Here is a 27232-nt window from a genome sequence, read left to right as displayed (position 1 = left end):
TCTCTCTCGATGGCTAATTTACGCCGAGAGGTCGGAGATATCACTGTTCTACAGTGGAATTGTCGTAGTCTAATTCCGAAAATGGATCCGTTCAAACATCTTCTTCATGAAATAAATTGTGACATTTTTGCGTTGTCCGAAACTTGGCTTTCTTCTCAATCGAACATTTCATTCCACGATTTTAATGTTATCCGTCTGGATCGTTACGATTCTTATGGAGGGGTCCTTTTGGGGATCAATAAGCGCCACTCCTTTTACAGAATCCACCTTCCATTATCAGGCGGAATTGAAGCTGTTGCGTGTCATACAACTATAAGAGGTAAGGACTTATGTGTTGTCAGTTTGTACTGGCCTCAGAGAGTTGCAGTGGATCGAAATCACCTAGAGGACCTGTGCTCAGTGCTCCCTGAGCCAAGGTTAATAATGGGCGATTTCAATTTGCATGGAACTGTCTGGGGAGAACAAATTGACGATAGTCGTTCTACTCTTATCTATGACATTTGTGACAGTTTCAATTTAACAGTTTTGAACACGGGAGAAAAAACACGAGTACCTAAACCACCTGCAAGACACAGTGCAATTGACCTCTCACTCTGCTCAAATTCACTATCATTGGATTGCCAGTGGAAGGTAATCCCTGATCCCAATGGTAGTGATCATTTGCCTATCAAAATTACAATCACCAATGGGGTCAGCTCTTCAAACACAATAAATATGACATATGACCTTACAAGACACATCGACTGGAAAAAGTACACGGACGAAATAACATCAGCTATCGGTGCTACGAATGTTTTACCTCCTACAGAGGAGTACCACTTTCTTTCACGATTAATACATGAAAGTGCACTTCGTGCTCAAACAAAACCCATCCCAGATTCATCAGTTCCTCGAAGGCCTCCAAACCCATGGTGGGACCAGCAGTGTTCCAAGCTTTATAAGGACAAATCACAAGCATTCAAAGATTTCCGGAAATATGGAACTCTCGCCCTTTTTGAAGTATATGTTTCCCTTGAAAATCAGTTTAAAAAATTGGTCAAGGGGAAGAAAAAGGCGTACTGGAGGAATTTTGTGGGTGGCTTATCACGAGAAACATCCTTGAGTACCTTGTGGAGAGTGGCACGCAGCATGCGTAATCGATCAACTACGAATGAAAGTGAGGAATATTCACATAGATGGATATTTAACTTCGCACGGAAAGTATGTCCAGACTCTACGCCTGTACAAAAAATAATACGGGATGTGCCTCCAGATAGGTGTGGTATGGATTCCAGCTTTTCGATGGTCGAATTCTCACTTGCCCTCCTCTCTTGCAACAATTCAGCTCCGGGTATTGATAAAATCAAATTTAACTTGTTGAAAAACCTTCCGGACGCTGCCAAATTTCGCTTGTTAAATTTATTTAATCAATTCTTGGAGCATAACATTGTTCCCCAAGAGTGGAGACAAGTGAGAGTTATCGCTATCCAAAAGCCCGGAAAACCAGCGTCCGATGCGAATTCGTACCGTCCAATAGCGATGTTGTCTTGTATACGCAAATTGATGGAAAAAATGATTTTGTTTCGTTTGGATAAATGGGTTGAAACAAATGGTCTCCTTTCAGATACTCAATTTGGGTTTCGAAGGGGCAGAGGGACAAACGATTGTCTTGCTTTGCTGTCTTCAGAGATACAAATGGCGTACGCAAAACGTGAGCAAATGGCTTCAGTGTTTCTGGACATAAAGGGAGCTTTTGATGCAGTTTCAATAGAGGTGTTGTCAGACAAGTTGCACTCCCGGGGTCTGCCTCCTCTCTTGAACAACATTTTATACAGCTTGCTTTGTGAGAAACATCTGAACTTTGCTCACGGAGATATTGCAATTAGAAGAACCTCTTACATGGGCCTCCCGCAGGGTTCATGTTTAAGTCCACTTTTGTACAACTTTTACGTAAGTGACATCGACAGTTGTCTCTCTGAAGGCTGCACTCTAAGACAACTTGCAGATGACGGCGTGGTGTCTGTCACAGGATCTTCCGAGTCTCATCTGCACAGACCTTTACAAGATACTTTAGACAGATTGTCTTCCTGGGCTTTGGGGCTTGGGATTGAGTTTTCCCCTCAGAAAACGGAGATGGTGGTTTTCTCTAAGAAACATAGACCTGCTCAACCTAAGCTTCAACTCCTAGGCAGAACGATCACTCAATCGAGGTGTTTCAAGTATCTTGGGGTTTGGTTTGATTCCAAGTGTACCTGGAGAGCCCACATTGAGTATCTGAAAGGAAAATGCCAACAAAGAATCAATTTTCTCCGATCAATCACTGGCACCTGGTGGGGAGCCCATCCAGAAGATCTTTTAAAATTGTATCGAACAACTATTCTCTCAGTGATGGAGTATGGTAGCTTCTGTTTCCAGTCAGCTGCTAAAACTCACCTCATCAAACTCGAGCGTATTCAATATCGTTGTCTCCGCATAGCGTTGGGCTGTATGCCCTCAACGCATAACATGAGTCTTGAAGTTTTAGCAGGCATACTCCCACTAAAAGATCGATTTAATTTATTATCACTCCGGTTCCTCATCAGGTGTGAGGTCATGAACCCATTGGTGATCGTAAATTTTGAAAGACTACTTGAGCAAAATCTTCAAATAAGATTTATGTCTATATATCATGTCTTTATGTCCATGCAGTTTAATCCTTCTTCGTACTCTCCAACTCGTGTTTTCATCCCTGACTACGACACCTCTTCTGTCCAGTTTGATTTGTCTATGCAGCAAGAAATTCGAGGAATCCCGGAATCGCATCGTCCACTTTTGATTCCAAGAATTTTCGATGCTAAATATAGACACGTCGATGCTGATAAAATGTACTTTACCGATGGGTCTCTAATAGAGGAATCAACGGGATTTGGAGTTTTCAACGAAATAGCTAGCGCCTCATATAATCTCCAGTCACCATGTTCTGTATACATTGCAGAGTTAGCAGCCATTTTTTGGGCGTTGGAAAGCGTCGCATCACGGCCAACAGAACACTACTATATTGTAACGGACAGTCTTAGTTCTGTTGAAGCAATCCGTTCAATAAGATCGGGAAAGCACTCGCCGTATTTCCTTGGGAAGATACGAGATATTCTGAGTGCTTTATCAAAACGTTGCTTTGCCATCACCTTTGTTTGGGTCCCCTCACATTGCTCGATAATGGGTAATGAGAGGGCAGACTCTCTGGCAAAAGTGGGGGCGACAGAAGGCGACACGTATCACCGTGAAATCGTCTTCGACGAATTTTACTTCTTGGCACGAAGGAACTCTGTTGTCAACTGGCAGCGCAAATGGAAAGAGGATGATATGGGTCGGTGGCTCCACTCGATTATTCCAAAGGTAAGCCTCAAACCCTGGTTTAATAGGTTGGACCTGAGTCGGGATTTTATTCGTATATTCTCCCGTCTCATGTCCAATCATTATTCCATGGATGCGGTACTCTATCGTTTAAATATTGCTGGCAGCAATTTGTGTGGCTGTGGCCAAGGTTACCACGACATCGAGCATATTGTTTGGTCGTGCGAGGTTCATCTTGTCGCTAGAACGAATTTGATAGACTCCCTTCGGGCCCGAGGAAAACCACCCTATGTTCCAGTGAGGGATGTGTTAGCTGTGCTAGATTTGGACTACATGTTCGAAATTTATCTTTTTCTAAAAGCTATCGATCTCCGTCTATAATTCTTTTCAATTTCCTATTTCCCTTTCTATCTTTTTCTTTTCTTGAAACAAAAAGTGCTAGACCTAAGTAATCAATTGTTATAAACACAAAACGAGTTTGGCTCCTTAAAACTCAAAGGTATGAGCCGTTTCAAATAAAGTAATTTATAAAAAAAAAAATAATCCAAAATTTGAATCTCAACTTGAAGTCAAAATTAGTATAGAGCAATCTTTGTTATAATCTCAATTACTTTGCCAGAATAACAGAGTTTTGGAAAATAAATAATAATGTCTTAATTTTTTAAGCTACCTTAAAACAGATTTGAGCCGGGAGATTTGACTGGCATTCCGCATGTACGTCTACTGGCATCGAGTGACCCTGGATGGGTGTACCTGTCGAATTGTTTCCATAGAAAATACATTCACCTGTTGATAAAATAAAAATGCATATATTGCATTAATAAGTGATATTATCCATAGCATGAGATATTTAAGTCGATTTTAGAATAAAAAATAAAGCATTTTAAAAAAAAAGTGTGATAGTCTCACGCGGAACCAAATATAACAGTAGATCCAAAACTTGAATTGGGGTGCATTAGAGAATTCAATTTAAAAAGAGATCAAAAATTGAAAGATAGAATTAAAATTTAAGACAACACTGAAAACCTAAAATTCAGGTTTTCGACCGAATAGGATAATACATGTTCAAAAATACGCCAAATAAAACCAACCTTTATGCCGGTGAATAAATCAACCTTTTAGCTTTTACCTCCAGCTGACTTCCGGAGAGCTGGAATTCTGTAGATGCGTTTTCCGACGGCGACGGTGCATCATTCCGATCAAAGGAAATGCTAACCTGAAAATAAAAGTTTGATATAGTGGTTCGAAATAAATTTAAAAAAATCTCGCACCTTCCGAAGCACTCTTTCAGCTTTCCGGAATAGCATATCCAATAGCATAGCAATAGCGATAGCATATTTTCAAGCGCTAGCTACCTTCAAATCCAATTGATGGCTTCTTCCGGCTGCGGTAAAGACCGATTATGGGAAACACCCTTATTCAGCACCTGTGTGGACAATATTTCTGAAATCGCAAAGCAAAGTTAAACAATGATGCTATATTGTGAGAATGCATACCTTTTCTGAGATATTTATGATGATTTCGACTTTCTAACGATGAAACATTGAAATTACCGTGACACCCGTAGCGAAATTGAAAAACTTGAATGCTTTGACATCCCCGTCGAAAGCTTTCCAACAACAGCAAACTTTTTATACAGAGCATGACTAAATGAATTTAAGTTCACATCTGTATATTGGCAACCCAAAACTACCCAAAATTGAATTCGGAATATACAATTTTTGAACAACAACCGATTAGTTATGATGAAGGTGTAATCACAATACATTTAATGAATAACGCAATTTTTCCGTGCAGGGAATACGTATTGGGTCCCACATTCACTTTTTTTGCCTTTCTAACAGAAAGGTTTGGTTATCGGTCGATTTGAGAGATCATTAATTATGGGTCTTAGACATACCTTTATAGGTACCTATCGACTCAGCTCGACGAGTTCTGTTGATGTCCGTGGATTTGTATGTGCCATTTTAAAAATGTCAAGAACGTTTTTGCGAAACTGGGCTGCACAATTAAAATGATTTTAGTCTCAAAAGAATGCATTTTTTTTTCTACACAACCCTTTCAAAAACGAAAAAAAAAAACAAAATAGTTGAAACCGTTTTCTTTACGAAATACATATCATACTTATTATGGCATAAAAAAAAGTTGCTAGTGGCGCCTCGAAGCAGCAGCACCAGCAATCATTTATAAATTAGAGATAATCAAAATAAAAAAATTAAATTTATTGACTCGGGAATCGAACCAAAAACCTTCAGATCCCAAGGCGCATACGCTATCCAATAAACCATCAGCACGCTTAAGAAAGAGTGGCTCAAACTCAAATACGTAAAAGGCATTACTAAGACGCACCGTGGTCTGGGCAGTTTCTCAGTCTGCTGGGGCAAATACGGCAACAGTGTTTATATCTTACACTTCTTGCTTTTCAATGCAGCAAATGGCGGATGGGCGTTTCCTTCAGAGTCCGCCATGCCTATTAGACACTATAATTTCATATATGAAATTATAGTGTCTATAGCCATGCCGGGTGTCAACAAAATGCAGAGCCGTACAGAAAACTGCTTTGGGGTAAGGGGGGGGGGGGGGGGGGGGGGAATTTATATGAAGATTTTATGACCTTCGTTGTTTTTACCCGTGTTGAAGAATGAATTTATGTTTTTTTTTTTCATTTCTACATACTCATACATAATTTAGATTCAATTTCAGATGCAGAATTCAGATTCAGTTTTCAAATTCAGAATACAGGTTTAGGAATCAGAATTCAGGATTCAGAATTCAGAATTCAAAATTCAGATTCAGAACTCATATTCAGATTCAGAATTCAGATTCAGAATTCAGATTCAGAATTCAGATTAAGAATTCAGATTCAGAATTCAGATTCAGAATTCAGATTCAGAATTCAGAATTCAGAATTCAGAATTCAGAATTCAGAATTCAGATTCAGAATTCAGAATTCAGATTCAGAATTCAGATTCAGAATTCAGATTCAGAATTCAGATTCAGAATTCAGATTCAGAATTCAGATTCAGAATTCAGATTCAGGATTCAGATTCAGAATTCAGATTCAGAATTCAGATTCAGAATTCAGATTCAGAATTGAGATTCAGAATTCAGATTCAGAATTCAGATTCAGAATTCAGATTCAGAATTCAGATTCAGAATTCAGATTCAGAATTCAGATTCAGAGTTCAGATTCAGAATTCAGATTCAGAATTCAGATTCAGAATTCAGATTCAGAATTCAAATTCAGAATTCAGATTCAGAATTCAGATTCAGAATTCAGATTTTTGTAAATTTATTTTCAGCATATCGGTGAAAATTTAGATTCTTGGAGAAAGAATATCGGAATTGAAAATTTATAATGATTGAAGTTGCGGGGTAAAGTATGGTGTGCGTTTATAAGTTTTCCTTGCAAAAATGTTCTTTTGCTCTTTTCTCTTCATTTTTCTATCCATCTTTATCAGATTCAGAATTCAGATTCAGAATCCAGAATTAGAATTCAGATTCAGATTTAGAATCCAGATTCCAGATTCAGATACAGAATTCAGATACAGAATACAGATTTAGAATTTAGATTCAGAATTAAAATTAAGAATTAAAAATTCAAAATTTTGAATTGAGAATTCAGAATCCAGAATTCTGAATTCTGAATTCTAAATTCTTAATTCTAAAATATTAATTCTGAATTTGAATTCAGAATTCAGATTCATAATTCAAATTCTGAGTTCAGATTGAGAATTCAGATTTAGAATTCTGATTAAGAATTCGGATTAAAGATCAACCTGGAATTTGAAATTGGAAATTATATTCAAATATTAGACTAAGTGCTGTAACTCAAAATTCAAACTTTAGAATCAGAATAAGATTTCAGATTTAGTTTTCAGAATGAGATTAATCATTTAATAGTCATATTACTTTCCCCTGCTTTTGTGAGAATTTTTTCTTTTATGCATGGTTGAGCTCTAAAAAAGGTATCATGCTAGGCCACGTGTCACGGCTATCCATCAATATTGTAGTTGGTTTTACTTATTCAGTAAAAAAAGCATAAAAAAACAATAAGATTCGAACTGTGACCAGCATCGTAAAAGTTCTGGTTGCTACCACGGCACCATTTCAGCGTGTTATAAGAATTGGAAATTCAACTGTTTAAATACCACTCTTTCCATACATAAAATGAACTCCTTACATACCAGTTTGCTTTTCCCCAAAAAACGTACTATGCATCATTTTTTTATATTGAGATCGGAATTTTTCTTGTTTGAATATCTGAAATCATACTTATATGATGCAGAGGGAAGGAATCTATCATGTGTATTCTATATTATTTTAAATATTTCCAAATATAACTTACACTCTGTTAGAAAGGCTCCAATCCACTGTAAAGTGTATTAAATCGGGTTTTTGTTTTTGCATATGAACACTATAGTATTCAAGTAACACACAATCTATCATAACGATATATTTTTATTTACTATATGTATGGTTCAATACCTAGAATCAATCATACATTTGTTGTTGAATCTATCATATTTACAATTGAATCAATTATACCACTACCCAGCCAACAATTTGGTAGGTATATCAAACGATATATGTACGTCTATGACGACACAAATCATCGTATATGACGTTAGAAAAAAGCATATACCTACCAAAAGTGGAGGCAATATACGTACATGTTTTCGTTATTTTCTGGTTTACGACATCGACAACATCATATGTGATGTCATTTACGATGTGAGAAATACTTTGGTACTTTATGTCGCACTGGCGTCGTTTTGTACGTTACATTAAAGGATTCGATTGATGCGCATTTACGATGATGGGAGGATTAACTGTTCCATCCACACTTTATGCGATGTGTGTTTTACCCTTTTACGACTTGAAGCTATATGATGATAAATTGGCGATTTAAGTCACCTTTAATGCGAGGTGTGTTGAACTCTTGTACGACTTGAAGCAATCTGACGATGAATTGGCGATCTGTTGTTGTTGTTGTTGTTGTTGTTGGGTTTTGATTTTTTTGGCCTGAGGAACGATGCCTCATATCGCCACTACTCTTGCTTTTGTCATATGACGGCTGTTACGTTTAGTTAACGATTTATCGTCGCCTTCGTAGAATGGTCGTTTCAGTTAGAGATCACTTGGTCAAACTTGACCGAGTGCTATTCCCATTTCGTTAAGAACTTCTAGTATCACCAGAAGTCCATCATCTTCGTCTGGAGCTGTCGTGTATTTCGTGAGTTTATCGAATGCTTTATTAATCACCGATTTAAAATTTTCTCTTTGATTTGCCAACTCTAGCAATTTTTCGTCCCATCGTTTACGCAATTCAATGTATCGTTGTACGGGCATCTGTTGCTGATCTTCCGTTTCAATATCAGGTGACTCTGTGTGTGTTTTTCTCCTCTTCGGTTGTATTGTACATTCTTCAACATTTTCAATGGTTGGCTTCGTTTTAGTAGTGTTTTGGATATCATTTCTGGTTTGTTTGTTGTGTTCTCTACTGGAATTTGCAGTAGACATAGGCTTTTTCGGTTGCACATACTGTTTTTGAACCAACTTAACATTTTTTGCGGCCACTGTAGCAAAACTTTCGTATATGGTTGGAAATTCCCTCACTTTGGAGAGAATATCAAAGCCATTTTGAGTTTCTAGCCTGAACTCATCTTTGGCTTCCTGGTATGTCAAATTTTGACATGCCATTAGCTTTTTAATAGCAGCTTGTTTAGCTCGTTCCGGACACTTTGGATCAGACGCTTTGTGATTATTCTTACAGTGTACACATTCTGTTGAGTTCCCACAATTTTCGAAATCGTGGTCCTCTTCTTCTGCGTTGCCACAATTGTTGCATCGTTTTCTGCCTTTACAGTTATCTGCTATGTGCCCGTAACGAAGGCAAGCATAGCACATAATGGCTCGATTTACATATGTAAATCATGTTCACAGAGTAAACTCTTACAAAATCTGGGAGCTTGTTTGAGCGAAATACAACACCTACCTTTCGAATTGGGACTTTAACTTTATTGACCCAACGGTGCATCTGAAAGATCTCCACAATATTCTTATTCGTTTCAATTTCGTTCTGCAACTCATTCACATTTATGTCTTCCGGGATTCCACTAATCACTCCCTTTACCGAAACAAAACCTTTCGGTATGTATGCTGAATATTTCTTCAGCTGAAGGTTTTTGCAATTTACAAGCCTGTTAGCCTCTTTCCATTCATCAAAATAGACCAAAACTTTCGATCGACCTATTTTTCTGATGTCCATGACTGTTTTAGTAAACCCATTTTGTTTCAGCATCATCCCAACCGAGATCTTGTTGATGCCAGGCGGTTTCAGTTCTTCTTTTTTATTTACACTTTCTTCCTTTTCATCTGCACCCCTTTCCACTATCACTTTATATGGACCGATGTCACTGTGTGCATAAAGAAATTTTTCGAATGTTCTTTTTCCGCCATCTTTTTTCCCGTTTTGTGGTGTCCTTTCTTCACTTGTACAAACGACATCCATAGGTGCCCCTAATGGGGCACCTACTTCTACACTCATTTCGATAAATTAGTGGTCAAACTATTAATAATCTTTTCAACACTGCTTATTATTATTAAAATATTCCAGATTCGGATCTCGATTCTAATTTCGCTTCCTAAGAAGAACGGTTACGTGTGTGCGCTACGGCGGCTCAAACTGGAATGAATTGGCGATCTAAGTCACCCTTTATGCGAGGTGTGCACTCAGAGGAAATCTTATTATAAATTTCATAAGATACATCTTATGAACCACTTTTTTGCGTCCAAACTAATTTTTCATAAGAGTCTTATGAAATTCTTTCAATTTTCATACGATGTTCTTATGAAAAATAGAAGAAACGGCATTGTGAAAAAATGATGAACACATTCATTCATAGCATCAGTTTATTTTTCATCATCTAACAGTACGAAGCAATCGCCAGTTCATAGTTATTATAGTTTTCCTTCAATGTTAAATGTTATTGTTATCTCCGGAATGGTAAGTTCGATTTGATGTTTTTGGTGTGAACGTTGAATATATTAGTAAACCAAAATACATTATTTGTTTACTTTTCAGCAAGCTGATCGGCAAAAAAACGAAAGGTCGAAGATTAAGATGCGGCAAAAAAAAAACTTTGATGGAGCCGTCTGTTGATGCGCTGCTGATGGTGACAATGAAGGATTTAATTTTAAACAAATTTGGCAAACAATAAAGTGAATGTTTTCAGCATGATATATCGAGAATTTTTCTTATTAGAAAATGATTTACTGTTTCCATAAGAATCTCTTATGAAAAGCAACAACCTCTCATTGAAGTAGGCGTTCATCTTCAGAATTCATTCGCGTCATAAGACAATCTTATGAATTTCATTAATTTTTCTTATGGCGCCACTTCATAAGAGAATCTTATGGCATACATAATAGTATTTTTCTGAGTGTGCCGATTTCTTTTACGACTTGAAGCAATCTGTCGATGGATTGGCGATTTAAGTGACCCTTTATGCGAAATGTTTTGTACTCTTGTATGACTCGAAGCAATCTGACGATGGAATCAGCGTTGCCACATTTAAATCTGTATTTTCGAGGCAAAAAATCTTTTAAATCTGTATAAAATCTCAAAAATCTGTATTAAAATCTGTATTCAAAATTCCGGATACTAACATTGCACTACGGCGACCTTTTTTATAATGCGTGGCGCACTAATCTAGTTGCCCTCTTCATTATTGCGTACTGCGACATTTGTTCGATCTTGTTCGAGTTTTAATCCTGTGATTTTGTTACAGGCAATCCGCTTTTTGGTTTGTTTGTACAAATAATTGCGACTTCGAAACATTGCACGAAATTATATTTCCGATACAACGAACAAAATACATATCCGCTACCGCTACATGTAAAAAATAAGGTCACACCAACTTTAAAGTGGCTATGTTTTGTAAAATGCAACGATCTTTGTCCAACCGGAGTTTAACAATCAGATGGGATTTGGAAATTGTGTCAATTGTCTCTGATCAGTTTCTGTATTTAGTTGTAATCGCTGTATACTGCAAGAAAATTATTCACTGCAGCTGAAGTTAGTCAATAATATTTAACTAGGTACCATTAAAAGTTACATTTCGTGTAATGCAATGTCTGATCTTGGTGTATGATTTTCTAACACAGGTTTGAAAACTCTTTTCAAACCCTTGCATTGATGCAGTTCCGAACTGTAATCTGGAAGATTTTTCTCATTTGTGAGCATGACAATTGATGGCTTGAACGTTGGATCATCAAAGGAGATTATTCTCGATTAACTCAAAGCATAATCAAAATATCATAGAATTTTTTTCATTTGCTGAAAATCTGTATAAAATCTGTATAAATTTCCAATTATCTGTAATCTGTATATACAGATTCTTGGTTTGAAAATTTCAAAAAAATCTGTATGTTCACTGAAAAATCTGTATATGTGGTAACGCTGGATGGAATGTCGACTTATGTTACCTTTTATGCGAGATGTGTTGCAGTGTTATACGATGTTCAGAGATTTTAGCATCGATTGACAACTTAAGTCACATTTTATAAGATGTGTGTTGTAAGCTTGTACGATATGATGCAATTTGACATTTGATGGACTCTTTAAACGATATTTTATGTGAGTTGGGATGTACTCATGTACGATTTGTATCATAAAGCTATTTTGTGGACCACTTTATGTAGCATGTTATGTGTAATATTGTGATTGAAATACGACGCTAGCAAGAAATAAAATTAGTTGATGATTTTAACTGATTTTTATTATAACTAACGTTGAAATGCACTAATTATATTTTCGTATGTACCGCAACCGGGCATTGTCCCGCTCGCTATTTTCCTAACTGCCACCGCCTCCATGCCTCCCTCAGGATCTTTGACGCCTCTTTCTTTCGGGTTTACAGCGGAATTTGCCGGGTCACAATTCTGTCCGTGAACATGTAGTCACATGAAAATCGCCGGGAAATTATCCGGCGGGATTTTTTTAGTCTGAGCCTAGTAGGGGAGAGTAATCCTATTATTTTTGAAAGGAAAATGTTAGTGAGGTTTCTGTCCAATGTTGTTTTTCCAAAACCTACCTTTATCATTTTATTTCATCCGTTTGCTTGTTTGCTTTAGTCGTCAACTTTCACAAAATTAAAATGCTGATACAAAATTGCAAGCACGATCGCAAAATTGCACATCCACTGAACACGATTTATCACGATGAAGTTTTAATATCATGATGAAATGTGAGCGAACGCTAAGTATCTGTTAATATGGATCTGATTTGATCGCATTAAATATATTTATATCGTGGGTAAAGTGACCGATTATACGAATATAGCTAAACTTGTTATAATATTTGTAACTATATCGGAAAGACACGATGTTAATTTGCCTACTAATGTGACATTCTAGTAAACATACAACGTGATACGAAAACGATGCTTACGTAGTATTCTTTACGAATTTATTCGAAGTTATTTACGATTTCGATTCGAAAGTAATTTGTGTACCAATAAAATGCTTCTTAAGAAATCTTATGCGATCGTTATAAGATTTCATTTGACATCGGTGGAACTAAATACGACTTCATCCAACATATCGAAACTAAGTCGTATTTCATTGGGATGTTGCATCTTCTACGATGAATAAACGATATGATCGAATGGTAAGTGTACATATTTACGATTCCGATTTGAATGGCATCTATATACGAGTTCGACGATGATTTCTTTTACGATTTCATGTTGGCTGGGTACAGTTGAATCTATCATATTTACAGTTGAATTAATTATACCACTACAGTTGAATCTATTATATTTATAGTTGAATGCCTAAAATCAATCATACAATTGTAGTTGAATCGATCATATCTACAGTTGAATCAATTATACCATTACAATTGAATCAATTATACCATTACAATTGAATCTATTATATTCATATTTGATTGCACACCCAAGCAACCAAAAGTTCGGATAACCTTCCTCTATCAGGTTCGATCAGCTTAATACAACTTCTTTTCAGCTCAATTTTTAAGTAGTTAAACGAACTTCAATGTTGACAAAAAGTTCGCATATATCGCCAAACACTTCTACAGCTTCAAAATCCACTTTATAAGCAGCATAAAAAATTGAAAAAATTACTCTTTCGCTCCTTCAATTGCCTTCTCAAGTCCGCTAATTTGATTCATATTAATCAAGCATATTTGTTAAAAACTCACATTACATTTAAAAACATGTTCTTACCAAGCCTCGAACCCGAGCTCACCGCTTGAAAGTTGAGATCCATACTGGTTGCCCTATATGAACATCATGAGTAGGCAACGATTTTACTCGATGTGATGATTTCCTTTTAAATGCCTTTCAGGTTCTTAATTTCTACTTAATTCCCACTTTCAAGTTGTTAAAAAGTTCTTCCGGAAGTAAATGTGTAATTCACATTGTGTTTATTTTTGCAAACACGTGTTGAAGTTCGAAAAAAGTAGATTTTAGTCTTTAAATCTACTTCTAAGTTTCTATAATGCGAAGTTGCTTTTGAACGCCCGTTGGAGCTAATTAAAAACTTTCAGGTTTACAAAATAGTACAACAGAAATTTTTTACGAACTATTGAGCTGTACAAAAAGACTTGCAACCCTTTGATAGCTACTTGATTTTGAAAAAAATGAAAAGCACGTAACAAGTAGATTGTTTTTCTTCATACAAACTTGAAAGTTTCCAAAAGGTAGAAACAGAAACCAAAACAGTACTTTAGAGCTTTTTTTGAGTATTGGCTGAACTTGATAAAGAATGAAGTTCCATGGACCTCGAAAAAACATTTTGAACAGCAAAAAAGTTCCACAGAACTTTTGTACAGCTATATATGAACTAATTAGTTCGTTCCTTAAGTGATATTCGAACTTTTGGTTGCTTGGGTGGGCAAAACAAGTCACATACAACGTACATATTAATCACTTTTGCAACTTTCAAGTTCATTAATGAGTACATAAAGTTCACTAAAGGGAATTGGGCAGTTGATTCTCTTTGTCAGCCAATATGTAACTTTCAATGCCTTCATTCAAGTAAATTTGTGACTTTTGGTTGCTTGGGTGGAATCTTCTTTTACATACATAAGTTTCATCGTCCATGAGAATGCACGCATCTGGCTTCTGCAAAATCCGTTGATACAGCTTCCGGGCTCTGGTTTTGGCTCGTGATTTTTGTTCAGCCGTTTGTTTGGACACTTTCTGTTTCTTGTATATCTTCAGGTTGTTCCACTTCTTGATCCGCTGTACCATTCCGATCGATGTCGCAGCTTTTTTCGCCAAATCCTTTATGGGCATTGATCGATGCCGGTTGATGAGGTTTATTATCTTACGGTCCAGATTTGGGTCAGATGGTCCTGGTTTTCTGCCTCTTCCTGGCAAATCATCGAACGTATAGTGTTCCCCGAACTTGTGGATGATGGATTTTACGCTCGCCGGATGAATGCCGAAACGTTTCGCCACTTCATTCATCGAGATGCCCTTCTCTAGCATCCAAGTGTCCAACACACGAATTTAAACTTCTTTTTAAATTCGCGACATTTTGGGAGAAACGAATGTTTCAAGCCTAAACAAAGCGCTGGTTCACTCTTGACAGATCAAGATCCTACATACCGGTGAGCACAGTGCGCGTTCACGCGTAAGTAAGGAAAAGGCCCAAATATGTTTATAGTTAATTTTCGATACATTCCTTATGTGAGTGCAGTTGTTCAACCATTGTTTGTTTTCGATACAAAAAAAAAAGATATTTATCGTCATTATTTCTTTCATAACTCTTAAACGAATTGTTGGCCCACTTTGGTATCTTCAGATGAAAGTTGCTTGATTGGGCTATACAATGGTATTTTTGCAGAATATTCGGTGATACAGACGGTACTTTTAGACACCATTTAAAGCTTATGTACAGTTTTTCATGTTAAAGATCATAACTTAATTTTACTTGCAAATCTGATCAAATTTAAATGCGTTTTGATGTGCTACTTTATGATTTCCGTTGAAAAATAACAGAGTTATGAACTTTTGAAATATGGTTTTATTTTATTTACAAAAAAATCTAACAGAATCTTACTCGAAAAATGAAATTTTTAGAAATCATAAAAATAACATGTATTTTTAAGTCGGAAAAACTAACCAAATTTCAAATTTCGGGGAGATTCTGAAGACCCCAGGCGCAAATTGTCAGATAAAAAAAAACCCTCATCTCAAAACTGAAACAAACGTACAGAATCGAAAAAAATTAAATAAAAATATATCTCACTGAAGTATAACTTCGAAACCATATATTTACAATTTTTTAAATTACATTTTTATAATTTTTTAGAAGTTTTTTGAAATGTACCTCCTTACCTCATTTTTGTTTCTGTCTTTAAGTTTTCTGCCTTTCGATACAAAAAAAAATCAATTAGATAGACTCACTTTTTTCTTATTAACAGTACGCGTTTATTTCTTAAATCATTATGAAATATGTTATTGTATTTTCTTAAAATTTACAAATTCTATAACATTATTAATCGCTTCTCCTAAAGTACACTATTCAGTTCCTAAAGGGTATCCTTAACGCACACATGTTTCATGTCATCATAATCTTAGAGCCGTGTGGTGGATGAACGAACTAACGAATGTCATTCGCTAACATTGTACGGCCTAAATACATTCGCTTAACTTTGTCAAATATAATCTGCAGGTACGATACCCTCTTTTGATTTGATTCATTTATTCATTTTTTTTTAGTTTTACTAGCTTCACTGTTCAATTGATCCTCGAAACTTTTACGTTCGATCAGGTTTTTCAAACTACGCATGTATGTTAAATATTAAGTAAATCATTCCTTAAGGATTTCAACAGAACGGTTTTTAAATTCTTAATTTCTAGTTTGTTGATTAATACTTTTTTTTCTCCTGGCTGAGCCTGTAGTATAGTTACAAGCTCATAAGCTGGAGAGCTAATTAAAAGTAATCGTGCAGTTATCGAATATACTAAATGTTACTATTGCAGCTTGGTAAGAGGTTAGTAGAAGAGGAAAAAATTATGCTATCATATGAAACCTTTGGAAGCGACTTGTATTCATATTTATCAGAATTTTTTTTTCAGCCTGTTCAACAGGCCTGTTGCACGTTTTGAGAGTTGGACAAGTTTTACTTTTTTGTTATTGTTTTCATAGTCCATTTTCAGTCATCTGTTGATAGTTTATTACTGGAGGCCACATTTTAGTCGTTTAAGTTCTGTTTGAGTCGGTGGTTTTTCTTAGTAAACTTTACACAATAATACTTTAAATATTAAATGAAATCATGAATACATGTGACAAATAGGGTGGGCACTGGATAGAACGTCATAGCAATACGTCAACGTAAAAAAAGTTCTGTACATTCACTAGACCCACAAATCATTCAACGTTTTTGCTTTAAATTATAAGGTTCTGCTAGTTCAATCATCACTGTCCATTCCGTGAGACCCACCGGAACCAACCAAGGCGCTTGCTCCGTAATTCCGCACTAATTCGGCAAAAGTGGCAGCCCCGTCACTGGTCTGTAGTATGTACATCAGCACGTGTTCTATCTGCACCTGACCGATCAAATTGCTGAAGAACAAATCCTCTAGGTCTTTCTTGGAGTTCAACGCCCTCAGGGTAGGCAATTTCATGAGCACCGTCACCAGCCTCTGTTCCAGATTGGGTCGTTGCTGCTGAACCCGTCGATGACTCGATTCATAATAGTCATCATCGTCATCTTCATCGCCCAGGTTGCCTCGAATGTTCTCCTCACTTCCGCTTGCCATCAGGCGACTGTGCTTGTTCTTGTAGTAGTCCCGGAAGCTGGCCAGAACCATGTCCTGAATTTTTGCTAAATTTTGGTTTTTAACGTTGTTCTGAAGGACGTTGTCTGCAAAAAAAGAAAATTTAAAATTGATCTCCAACAAAAAACAGCCTGTATATTACCGGGATTGAAAACACACAACAGTCGCATATAGGCGTACTCCTGATCCGTGAGATTGAGCTTCTGAAGTTCCGAAACAAACTCCTGGATCAGCAGCACGTATTTGATCAGATAGTTGATAACGTCGTTGCCGTACTTTTTGTTCAGGATCAGCGTTTTCATGTACTGGATCAGGGCCAGCATGATGGTGTTGAACGAAAGTTGCCCACTGCTCTGGGCCAGCCCGATCATGAACAGCTCCGGCCAGGTTTGCCGCAGCAGCTCCGATTGGAAGGAGTCGCTGTAAAAAAAACGATAAAAATGGAAAGAATCAATTAAATAACTTGACAAATCAAACATTCAGAAAAATCTTGAAAAATTACACTAATTTTTTTAGATAGGCACAGGCAAACTCTTTTTTTAAGACTAAAATTTACTACCAGATATGGCGACCGTTAAAATCAGATCAATGGGTACATGACCCGAACATAATTACCACTCCAAAAATCAACGGAATGGGTTTCAAATTTAGATTCAGATTCCGGTATCGATTTTCGACTTTTAAATAAGTTTTTCGGGGGTAGAAACGACTTTTTTTTTGTAAACAATTTATAAAATTAGTGAACTGATTTATCAAACTGTGTCAACATGTAATAAAATTACAGTCCCTGATGATCCAATAAGGATTGAAACATTGGATCTTAAATAAATAGTCGTCTTTGCCATTTAAGTAAACTGATAGCCCAAAATTTTTCCCCCAAAAAATTCAGATTTCAGATTTCAGATTCAGATTTCAGATTCAGATGTCAAATTCAGATTTCAGATTCAGATTTCAGATTCAGATTTCAGATTCAGATTTCAGATTCAGATTTCAGATTCAGATTTCAGATTCAGATTTCAGATTCAGATTTCAGATTCAGATTTCAGATTCAGATTTCAGATTCAGATTTCAGATTCAGATTTCAGATTCAGATTTCAGATTCAGATTTCAGATTCAGATTTCAGATTCAGATTTCAGATTCAGATTTCAGATTCAGATTTCAGATTCAGATTTCAGATTCAGATTTCAGATTCAGATTTCAGATTCAGATTTCAGATTCAGATTTCAGATTCAGATTTCAGATTCAGATTTCAGATTCAGATTTCAGATTCAGATTTCAGATTCAGATTTCAGATTCAGATTTCAGATTCAGATTTCAGATTCAGATTTCAGATTCAGATTTCAGATTCAGATTTCAGATTCAGATTCAGATTTCAGATTCAGATTTCAGATTCAGATTTCAGATTCAGATTTCAGATTCAGATTTCAGATTCAGATTTCAGATTCAGATTTCAGATTCAGATTTCAGATTCAGATTTCAGATTCAGATTTCAGATTCAGATTTCAGATTCAGATTTCAGATTCAGATTTCAGATTCAGATTTCAGATTCAGATTTCAGATTCAGATTTCAGATTCAGATTTCAGATTCAGATTTCAGATTCAGATTTCAGATTCAGATTTCAGATTCAGATTTCAGATTCAGATTTCAGATTTCAGATTCAGATTTCAGATTCAGATTTCAGATTCAGATTTCAGATTCAGATTTCAGATTCAGATTTCAGATTCAGATTTCAGATTCAGATTTCAGATTCAGATTTCAGATTCAGATTTCAGATTCAGATTTCAGATTCAGATTTCAGATTCAGATTTCAGATTCAGATTTCAGATTCAGATTTCAGATTAAGATTTCAAATTCAGATTTCAGATTCAGATTTCAGATTCAGATTTCAGATTCAGATTTCAGATTTCAGATTCAGATTACAGATTTCAGTTTTCAGATTCAGATTTCAGATTCAGATTTCAGATTCAGATTTCAGATTCAGATTTCAGATTCAGATTTCAGATTCAGATTTCAGATTCAGATTTCAGATTCAGATTTCAGATTCAGATTTCAGATTCAGATTTCAGATTCAGATTTCAGATTCAGATTTCAGATTCAGATTTCAGATTCAGATTTCAGATTCAGATTTCAGATTCAGATTTCAGATTCAGATTTCAGATTCAGATTTCAGATTCAGATTTCAGATTCAGATTTCAGATTCAGATTTCAGATTCAGATTTCAGATTCAGATTTCAGATTCAGATTTCAGATTCAGATTTCAGATTCAGATTCAGATTTCAGATTCAGATTTCAGATTCAGATTTCAGATTCAGATTTCAGATTCAGATTTCAGATTCAGATTTCAGATTCAGATTTCAGATTCAGATTTCAGATTCAGATTTCAGATTCAGATTTCAGATTCAGATTTCAGATTCAGATTTCAGATTCAGATTTCAGATTCAGATTTCAGATTCAGATTTCAGATTCAGATTTCAGATTCAGATTTCAGATTCAGATTTCAGATTCAGATTTCAGATTCAGATTTCAGATTCAGATTTCAGATTCAGATTTCAGATTCAGATTTCAGATTCAGATTTCAGATTCAGATTTCAGATTCAGATTTCAGATTCAGATTTCAGATTCAGATTTTAGATTCAGATTTCAGATTCAGATTTCAGATTCAGATTTCAGATTCAGATTTCAGATTCAGATTTCAGATTCAGATTTCAGATTCAGATTTCGGTTTCAGATTCAGATTCAGATTTCAGATTCAGATTTCAGATTCAGATTTCAGATTCAGATTTCAGATTCAGATTTCAGATTCAGATTTCAGATTCAGATTTCAGATTCAGATTCAGATTTCAGATTTCAGATTCAGATTTCAGATTCAGATTTCAGATTCAGATTTCAGATTCAGGTTCCAGATTTCAGATTTCAGATTCAGATTTAAGATTCCAGATTTCAGATACAGATTTCAGATTTCAGATATCAGATTTCAGAGTTCATCGAAATTCATACATTATCGAAATTCATTCATTATCGAAACTTTCGAGCTGCTGTTTCAAACTTGTTAAAAAAAAAGTTGGATCCTGAACGTTTCGAGATAATTTCAAGATTTGATTCTTTAATTCTTGATGTCCATTATCTTGATTCTACAATGAATATATCCATATTATTTTTTTTTTATTTGAAGCATTTTTTCAGTTCTAAAGAACTTTTTTTCAGAAGAAGTTTAATTTAACTTAAAATTAAATTGAAAACTATAGAACTGAATTTTTATCTATTTGTTGCAGAAGCCCCCCGATTATTTAAATATTTTGTTTATCATTAGTTACGTTACGTTTTAATAATTTGATCCTCATTCGTAAATCCTCGCATATTTCCGGAGAAATTCACATTTAAGATTCAAGCATTGATACAATACTGAAACTTATTACCATCAACCGGGGCCTCATGCGACACTTTTCAACTTCAACAGCTTCTAAAAACTTAATGTTCACAGATAATCATACTGTTTGTATATCAACAGTTTCAATGCTGATGGGACATCAATTTTAAGTAATCAAAAAATTTATAAGTTTCATCAGTTATTTTTAAAATTACAAAAACATGTGATTGTCAACCTACTGAGAAAAAGGGGTAAGTTGTAACAAATTTTGTTTTTAATGAAAAATCAAATGAAAACGTTTGAAAATTTACAGTGTTTGATACACTTTTGATGCCATGATGTATAAGGTACCAATTGCAGTAATTTTTGGTTTTGTTTGAATTAAATTTTAAATTTTTTCAGTCAAAAATGTTTTCGAAGAAAAAGCATAAAGGTGCTGCATACATTTAGGGATAAAAAATACTACAAAAAATTCTTCTAGCTGAATCATAAAAAATAATATTTGAATGGATGAAATTTGAAATTAACAAACGCGCAATGCAAAACAATCATATTCCACCAGAAAGAAATGAGAATCAAAAGCTGGATCTTTAATTTGCATTTTGATGCATTCTAGCCCAGACTTGTAACCAAGGTTGCCGAAAAAAAAATTCTTTAGTTTTGAGAAAAAAAAATTACCAGTTTGAATCTAAAAAAAAGTTTGGAACTTAAAAAATCAGATTTAAATGTGGTTTTGTTCACTGGGTGGAGTCTACTCCAGTATGATGAGGGCAGCAATCGATGTTTAAACCAAAGCAAAGCGCATAAAAAAGAAACCGACCGCGTTGTTACAGTTTACAGTTGCTCATAAGACATTGAAACATAATTGCTGGCGCGGGATTTGAGCGACTTTACGGGAAAAGTTGATGCTGATGCTCTCGAATAAGGTTTAGTGATTATGGTCTACCATCAAGTTAAGCGAGAGTCGCTTGATTTTATTTTTTATTTTTTTTTCCTCGTGAATGTGAAGGGTGGTGAAAGGTGTTTTTATTTGCCCGTCCGTCCATCGTCTCTCGTCGATTGTTGTTGTTTTTTTTTCTTTCCACGTGTTGAATCGGCCCCAGGACAGCCACTGAGTGAGCGAATGAAATTGATGACGATTGTGGTTTTATTTACCTTCTCCGGGGTGCGCTGTTATTGAAAATGGAAGGGCAGTGGATCACAGGCAGAGTGCAAAAAAGTTGAAAGTATAAAAATTGGAAGATTTTCCATCGATGGGACGACCCTTCTCATTTGGGGCGGATGGCTTGATGCGCTGAGGATAATATGTAATGATACATCACAAATCATGTAGCGATATCATTGGGAACTGCTAATTGCATGGCAAAGTTATCACTAACAGTCGGCCGTAATGACGGTGTGTGACCATAAAATTAACCTGAATGATCAGTTCAGGCCTCGAAAGGGAAACATATCTTTCTCACCCAATTTGCAAGAGCTTTATTGATCACTTTTCCCGTTTTTTTGGTAATTTTTTTTAAAAGTTAATCTTTTATTCCATGATTTTTTTAAAAAAATTTTTTTTGTCAAAACCAAAAAAGTTAATTAGAAATGATGTGTACATAAAAAAGATGATTTTCAACATTTTTTTATACAAAAACTGATGCACATTTGTTACTTTATCAAACAAAGAGGCCATTGTTAATATCACGTCTTAGTGAAGTTTCAACTTACCCAGATAGCGTGAAAACTTTGATATTAATATTTTAATGTTTTGATCATTTTTTACATTAATTAGGAGATTCAAATATGTGCAATCCAACCTGAGCGTGCACTGTTTTGGCATCTTGATCGAGAACTGTCACTAAGTTTTATGACAATCTAATAATGAAGCACTGAGTGCTATTATAAAACATGCTAAAGAAAGCTTGGAGCGAACTTCTAAGTATGTGTTTTATTGTAGTTTTAACAGAGCATTCATAACTCTTTCAAAACAACTGAAACAGTATGTTTAGTGAAAGCTATATAAGCGTTTTCAAAACTACCTGAAAACAAATGGTCGAAACAAGAATAAAGGGTGTCCACGATGAAATTGCCACACTATGAAATTGCTCTAACTTTTTAACTGTTGGGTAGATTTTATTGAAAATTTGGATGGATTTAGTTCATAGTGCATTGTTTACATCCTGCAAGTCTTAAAGTCCTGTGATCAAAACTCGCGGAAATGGAGTCGAAAGAACAGCTCGTGCGTGATAAAATCTTGCGCATTTATCACGAGAACAAGGATCTCTCGCACCTTTCCATCGCTAAAACGTTGGGAATCGCGAATTCCACGATGTCGCGAGTGATTAAGCGGTTCGAGGAACGATTGACCACCGATCAGAAGCCCAGAAGTGAAGGAAAAAGTATTCCCTACAACAGAAAAAATCATAACCGCGTAGTTGGGACCTTCAACCGACGCCAAAGTTTTGTCCAGAAGGCCAAAACTAAGGCTGGGCTTCGAACAATCAAGGTACAAAAGGCCTCTAATCACGACGAGAAGCAGAACAAGTCCGCCAAAACCCGTACCAGGAAGTTGTACTTCAACATGCTGACGAAAGTTGAATGCTGCATCATGGACGACGAAACATATGTGAAGGCCGACTTCAAAAAGATCTCCGGCAACCTGTTTCTCACGGCCAAGGATAAGTTCAGCGATCCAGAGTATGTCCGCACTCAGAAGATTTCCAAATTTGCCAATAAATTCCTGGTTTTGCAAGCCATTTGCACGTGCCGCAAGCGGGGTGCACCTTTCGTGACCCAGGACACGATGAACGGACAGGTGTACATGAAAGTGTGACTCCAGAAGCGGCTCCAGAAGGTGGAAAGTTGGATGCGCTCCAAGAGCTTACGTCTGGCTCACCAAAAGACCAAGATGGTGCCTATTACCTACCTGATCTCAGCACAGTCAGGGACGATTGCAGTTGGACCGTGTGCAATCGAGTCCAAGCGTGGGGTGATGATCGACGACCGGCTGAGCTTTACGGCCCACGCAGACTATGCCTGTAAAAGAGCGGCAATGGCAACAGCAGCTCTCTCACGGGCCATGTCGAACAGCTCGGCGATCCGCTGCAGCAGAAGAAGAGTCCTAGCGAGTGTGACCTCATCCATTCTGCGGTACGGAGCGGCAGCCTGGAAGGCAGCCTTGAGCAGGCAGTGTAACCTGCAAAAGCTCTGCAGTGTGCAGCGGTTGATGAACCCATCGCTTGATCCCTAACATCGGATCCTGGATTGACCGGAGACATGGAGAGGTGGATTTCTGCATGACACAGTTCTTGACTGGTCACGGATGTTTCATGCAGTACCACCATCGGTTTGGACACGTGGCCTCGCCATCCTGTCCAACCTGCAGTGACACAATAGAGACACCAGATCACGTAGTGTTCAACTGTCCGAGGTTCGAAGGGGTACGTGCTAACATGCTTGCAGCCTGCGGACCAGGCACGACAGCCGACAACATCGTGCGGAGGATGTGTGAGGATGCCAATACTTGGCATGTGGTCAACGATGGATTCACCCGGATCATGACTGCCCTGTAGAGAAGTTGGAACCAGCACCAGTCCGCGACCGGTGTAGGGTGACTCCTTCGTCAGGGAGCACCTGAGTAGTGTGCGTCCGACCCTGGCAGTAAAGCATACAAAGATAAGACTATACCTTCTGCGTATGCCGAGCTGCTAGGTACATCGCGCGTCTGTGTGTAGGATGCCTTCAAAGTTACCGTCGTGGAGTATCCGAGTCAAACGCGCCCTCTGCGACGGAGGCTGTGGGGATAAGACATGGCCTTCTCCGCAGTCGAACTCGTAGGGGGAAGAGTATTCACGTCGAGTCACGAGTACTCTCGGGTAGAGTGGTCTCACGTCGCCGTCGGATGAGCCACCCGAGTCGGGTAGGATGACATCACCGACGGGATTCATCTGAGTCGCAAGCGTCTAAGACCCGTACGTGTGCTGTGACAGGCGCGAGTCTAGGATAAGCTGCTCTCGATTCGGCACACGGCGGGCAAAAATCCTAGGGTTGCCAGCCAAAAAGGGAGGAGGAAGACCGGACCACGGTCAGAGCAGAATGCCCTTTTGGCGGGGGGCATTCGAGTAGTTTGCGTCCGATCCTAGCAGTAAAGCATACAAAAATAAGACTCTACCTTCTGTGTATGCCGAGCTGTTAGGTACGTCGCGAACGTTGTGCAGGATATCTCCACCGCCGCGGAGTATTTGAGTAAAACGCGCTCTCTACGAGGGAAGCTGCGGGGATAAGACTATACCTTCTTCGTAGTCGAACTCGTAGGGGGAAGAGTATTTACGCTGCGAAATACTCTCGGGTAGGGTGACTTCACTTCGTCGACTGCAGCCGGCTGGTGAGCGCACGATAGTCGTGGGAACCAAGCTAGTCTCGAGTTGCGAGTAAAGGCCGGACCTCAAGTCGTTAGAGGAGAGGTCCTTAGTCTTGAATCGTAACAAGAGGCAGTGTATATATGCTGGAGTTGACTCGAACTGGAGTTGCCGATGAGCGCATAAGCGCCTACTCTCGGGTATAGCCTTCGGTGCAGGTCCAGATGGGAATTATGGCCAGAGGCCCCAGGTGAACATTATGGCGTAGGTGTACTTAATATCATGAGTCATCCAATTTCACCCATGGACCCAGAGTATCATACTGGGGGGACTCGGTCGCTCGCCGTGCCTTGGAATACCACCTGTGAGATCAACTAATAAAAAAAAAGAAGCGGCTGCTTCCTCTCCTGAAGGCCCACAACGTCCCAACAATCTTCTGGGCGGATTTGGCCTCATGCCACTACTCCAAGGACGTGCTGAAGTGGTATGCGGACAATAACGTCAATTTTGTGCCGAAAATGTTCAACTCTCCCAACACTCCGGAGCTCGCCCTATCGAGAAGTACTTATGAAGCAATTATGGAGCAGCACCTTCTTAAACGACCTAAGGTAATGAAGACTGTCGAGAAACTGTATGGGTTTACATGCAAAAACCGGTTGATCACAGATTTTGCAGAATCTTATGGCCGGAGTTAAGGCCAAGGTGCGGGTATTTGCGTATGGACTCTAAATAAAACACGAGTAAAATGGTAAAATGAAGTAATAGTTATTTTTCAACCCCTGAAAATGTGATGACAATCGGTTGAAAACTCGAATTTTGCGAATCAATTTTGTGTGTGGCAATTTCATCGTGGACACCCTTTATAAACTTTATTCGTGAAACCATGATAAAACTTAATAATGCTAGTTAGCTTCATCTGTGTTAGTTGGGATGTCATCCTTGTTGAGAAACACGTGTTAGCACATTTTTGGACGAGCTATAATCGGCATTGAGAGAGCAACCTCTTCTTTGGGTTTACAGTATGCCCAAATATATATATGTACGTTTCATATTAAACTAGGTGACATGATGTGACATTAACTCCCCTTCAATTGTTATAAGATAGATCCAACTCACCTCAACATCCCGAACAGGTGGTTCTTCTTCATCCAGTGAACGGTGGCAAAAAGCAGCCGGGATCCCGTCTCGCACACGTAATGGGCGCTCAGATAGTTGGGTAGCACATTGGGGACCTGAATGTCGAAGCTGATGCAGCTATCGGACAGTTCCAGAGACCCGTAGTCGAAGTTGAGGCAGTCCTGTTCGTCCCGATCCGGATCGTCAAGGCCCAGCGTGGGAACCGAGCGCCCGTTTCCGAGATGCTCGGATTTGATGCCGTAGTTGTTGTTGACGTTGTTGTTCAGCTCGTGTTCCAGGTTCTGGATGAACTCGAGCGAGTTGCAGATGAGGTTCTTCTCTAGGGAACTGTTTTGCAGGCCGTCACTGGTGTCCATGGGAAGAGGTAGGGAGGGGGAAGGTTTGCTAGGCATTTCCGGGGGATCGATTGAGGGTGACTGTTGTTGCGGGGGAGGACCAAGGCTGGACATTGCGACGGCCGCTGCTGCCGTCGTGTTCAGTCCGATGAGGGCAGCGATTGAATCGGCCGGAGTTGGTTGACGTTCTTCCTGTTGTTGTTTCAGAGAGTGAATACTGCTAAAAGGATTTGGTGGCGTCGAAGTGGTTGTGGTCGAGGACAGATGGGACGAAACCGGTGGAGATTTGCTAGTCCTTTTGCTCAGGTTAGCCGTGAATTCGGCCAGGTTGAAGCCGGGGAAGATGTTCAGGTAGGAAGCAGCAGCTGCGGCACTCGCTTTCTGCTCATTGTGATATTCTTTGTTGCGGTGCGGGTTGTATTTGCTGTTTGGATTCGGTCCCGATTGACCGTCCTTCTTGTCGATAATCGGTTTCCGCTCATGTTGAACCGCTGATATTGGGAGTAAAAAAAACTAGCGTTATTGAGCGTCATTTTTCGGATCGTGACGGAATTCTCAGATTTGTGCAGCAACTTTTATTAAAAAAAGCACATTCAACTTTTTGATAAGTTCAGACTTATGTTCAGAGACACTTTAGTCAGAAGAAAGAAAATAGTATAGTTCACAGTTTATTCGAAGTTTTGGCCTTTTCCAGGTGAAGACTTCAGTATACTGTAGAATTTTAGCTAAGTTTTGACCTTTGTTACTGTATGCTGTAATTAGAATAAGGTTGCCAGATTGCCCGGCTTTCTCCGGAATTGGAAAAGCCTGGGTTTGGCCCGAGTTTATTTTCGTTCTCATTCTCAAATCCAACCGAAAATAAAATTCTGTTGTGAAACATTTTTTTTAGCCTAAAACGAAATTTTTCGAGCAAGTT

At 37.8% G+C, this 27232-nt stretch overlaps 1 protein-coding gene across 4 annotated transcripts in view; it reads right to left on the bottom strand.

Annotated features, from left to right (window-relative positions):
* Window positions 1–15676: 15676 nt before the first annotated feature.
* Window positions 15677–27232, bottom strand: part of LOC129745261 (nuclear hormone receptor HR78) — a 50902-nt gene continuing 39346 nt past the window's right edge. For 3 of the 4 annotated variants that reach the window (XM_055738217.1, XM_055738219.1, XM_055738220.1), the window contains exons 3-5: window positions 25961–26807; window positions 17275–17552; window positions 15678–17218 (exon numbers count right to left, since the gene is read on the bottom strand). In XM_055738217.1, coding sequence (XP_055594192.1) covers window positions 16764–17218; window positions 17275–17552; window positions 25961–26807 — 1580 coding nt within the window. In that variant the 3' untranslated portion in view covers window positions 15678–16763. Of the gene's footprint in view, window positions 17219–17274; window positions 17553–25960; window positions 26808–27232 lie in introns of all 4 variants that reach the window. The other variant, XM_055738218.1, reaches the window with a different exon arrangement.

This window comes from Uranotaenia lowii, chromosome 2 (genome assembly GCF_029784155.1).
Source record: "Uranotaenia lowii strain MFRU-FL chromosome 2, ASM2978415v1, whole genome shotgun sequence".
In the NCBI taxonomy this organism is placed as follows: domain Eukaryota; kingdom Metazoa; phylum Arthropoda; class Insecta; order Diptera; family Culicidae; genus Uranotaenia; species Uranotaenia lowii.
This window is presented reverse-complemented; position numbering and strand designations above follow the sequence as displayed.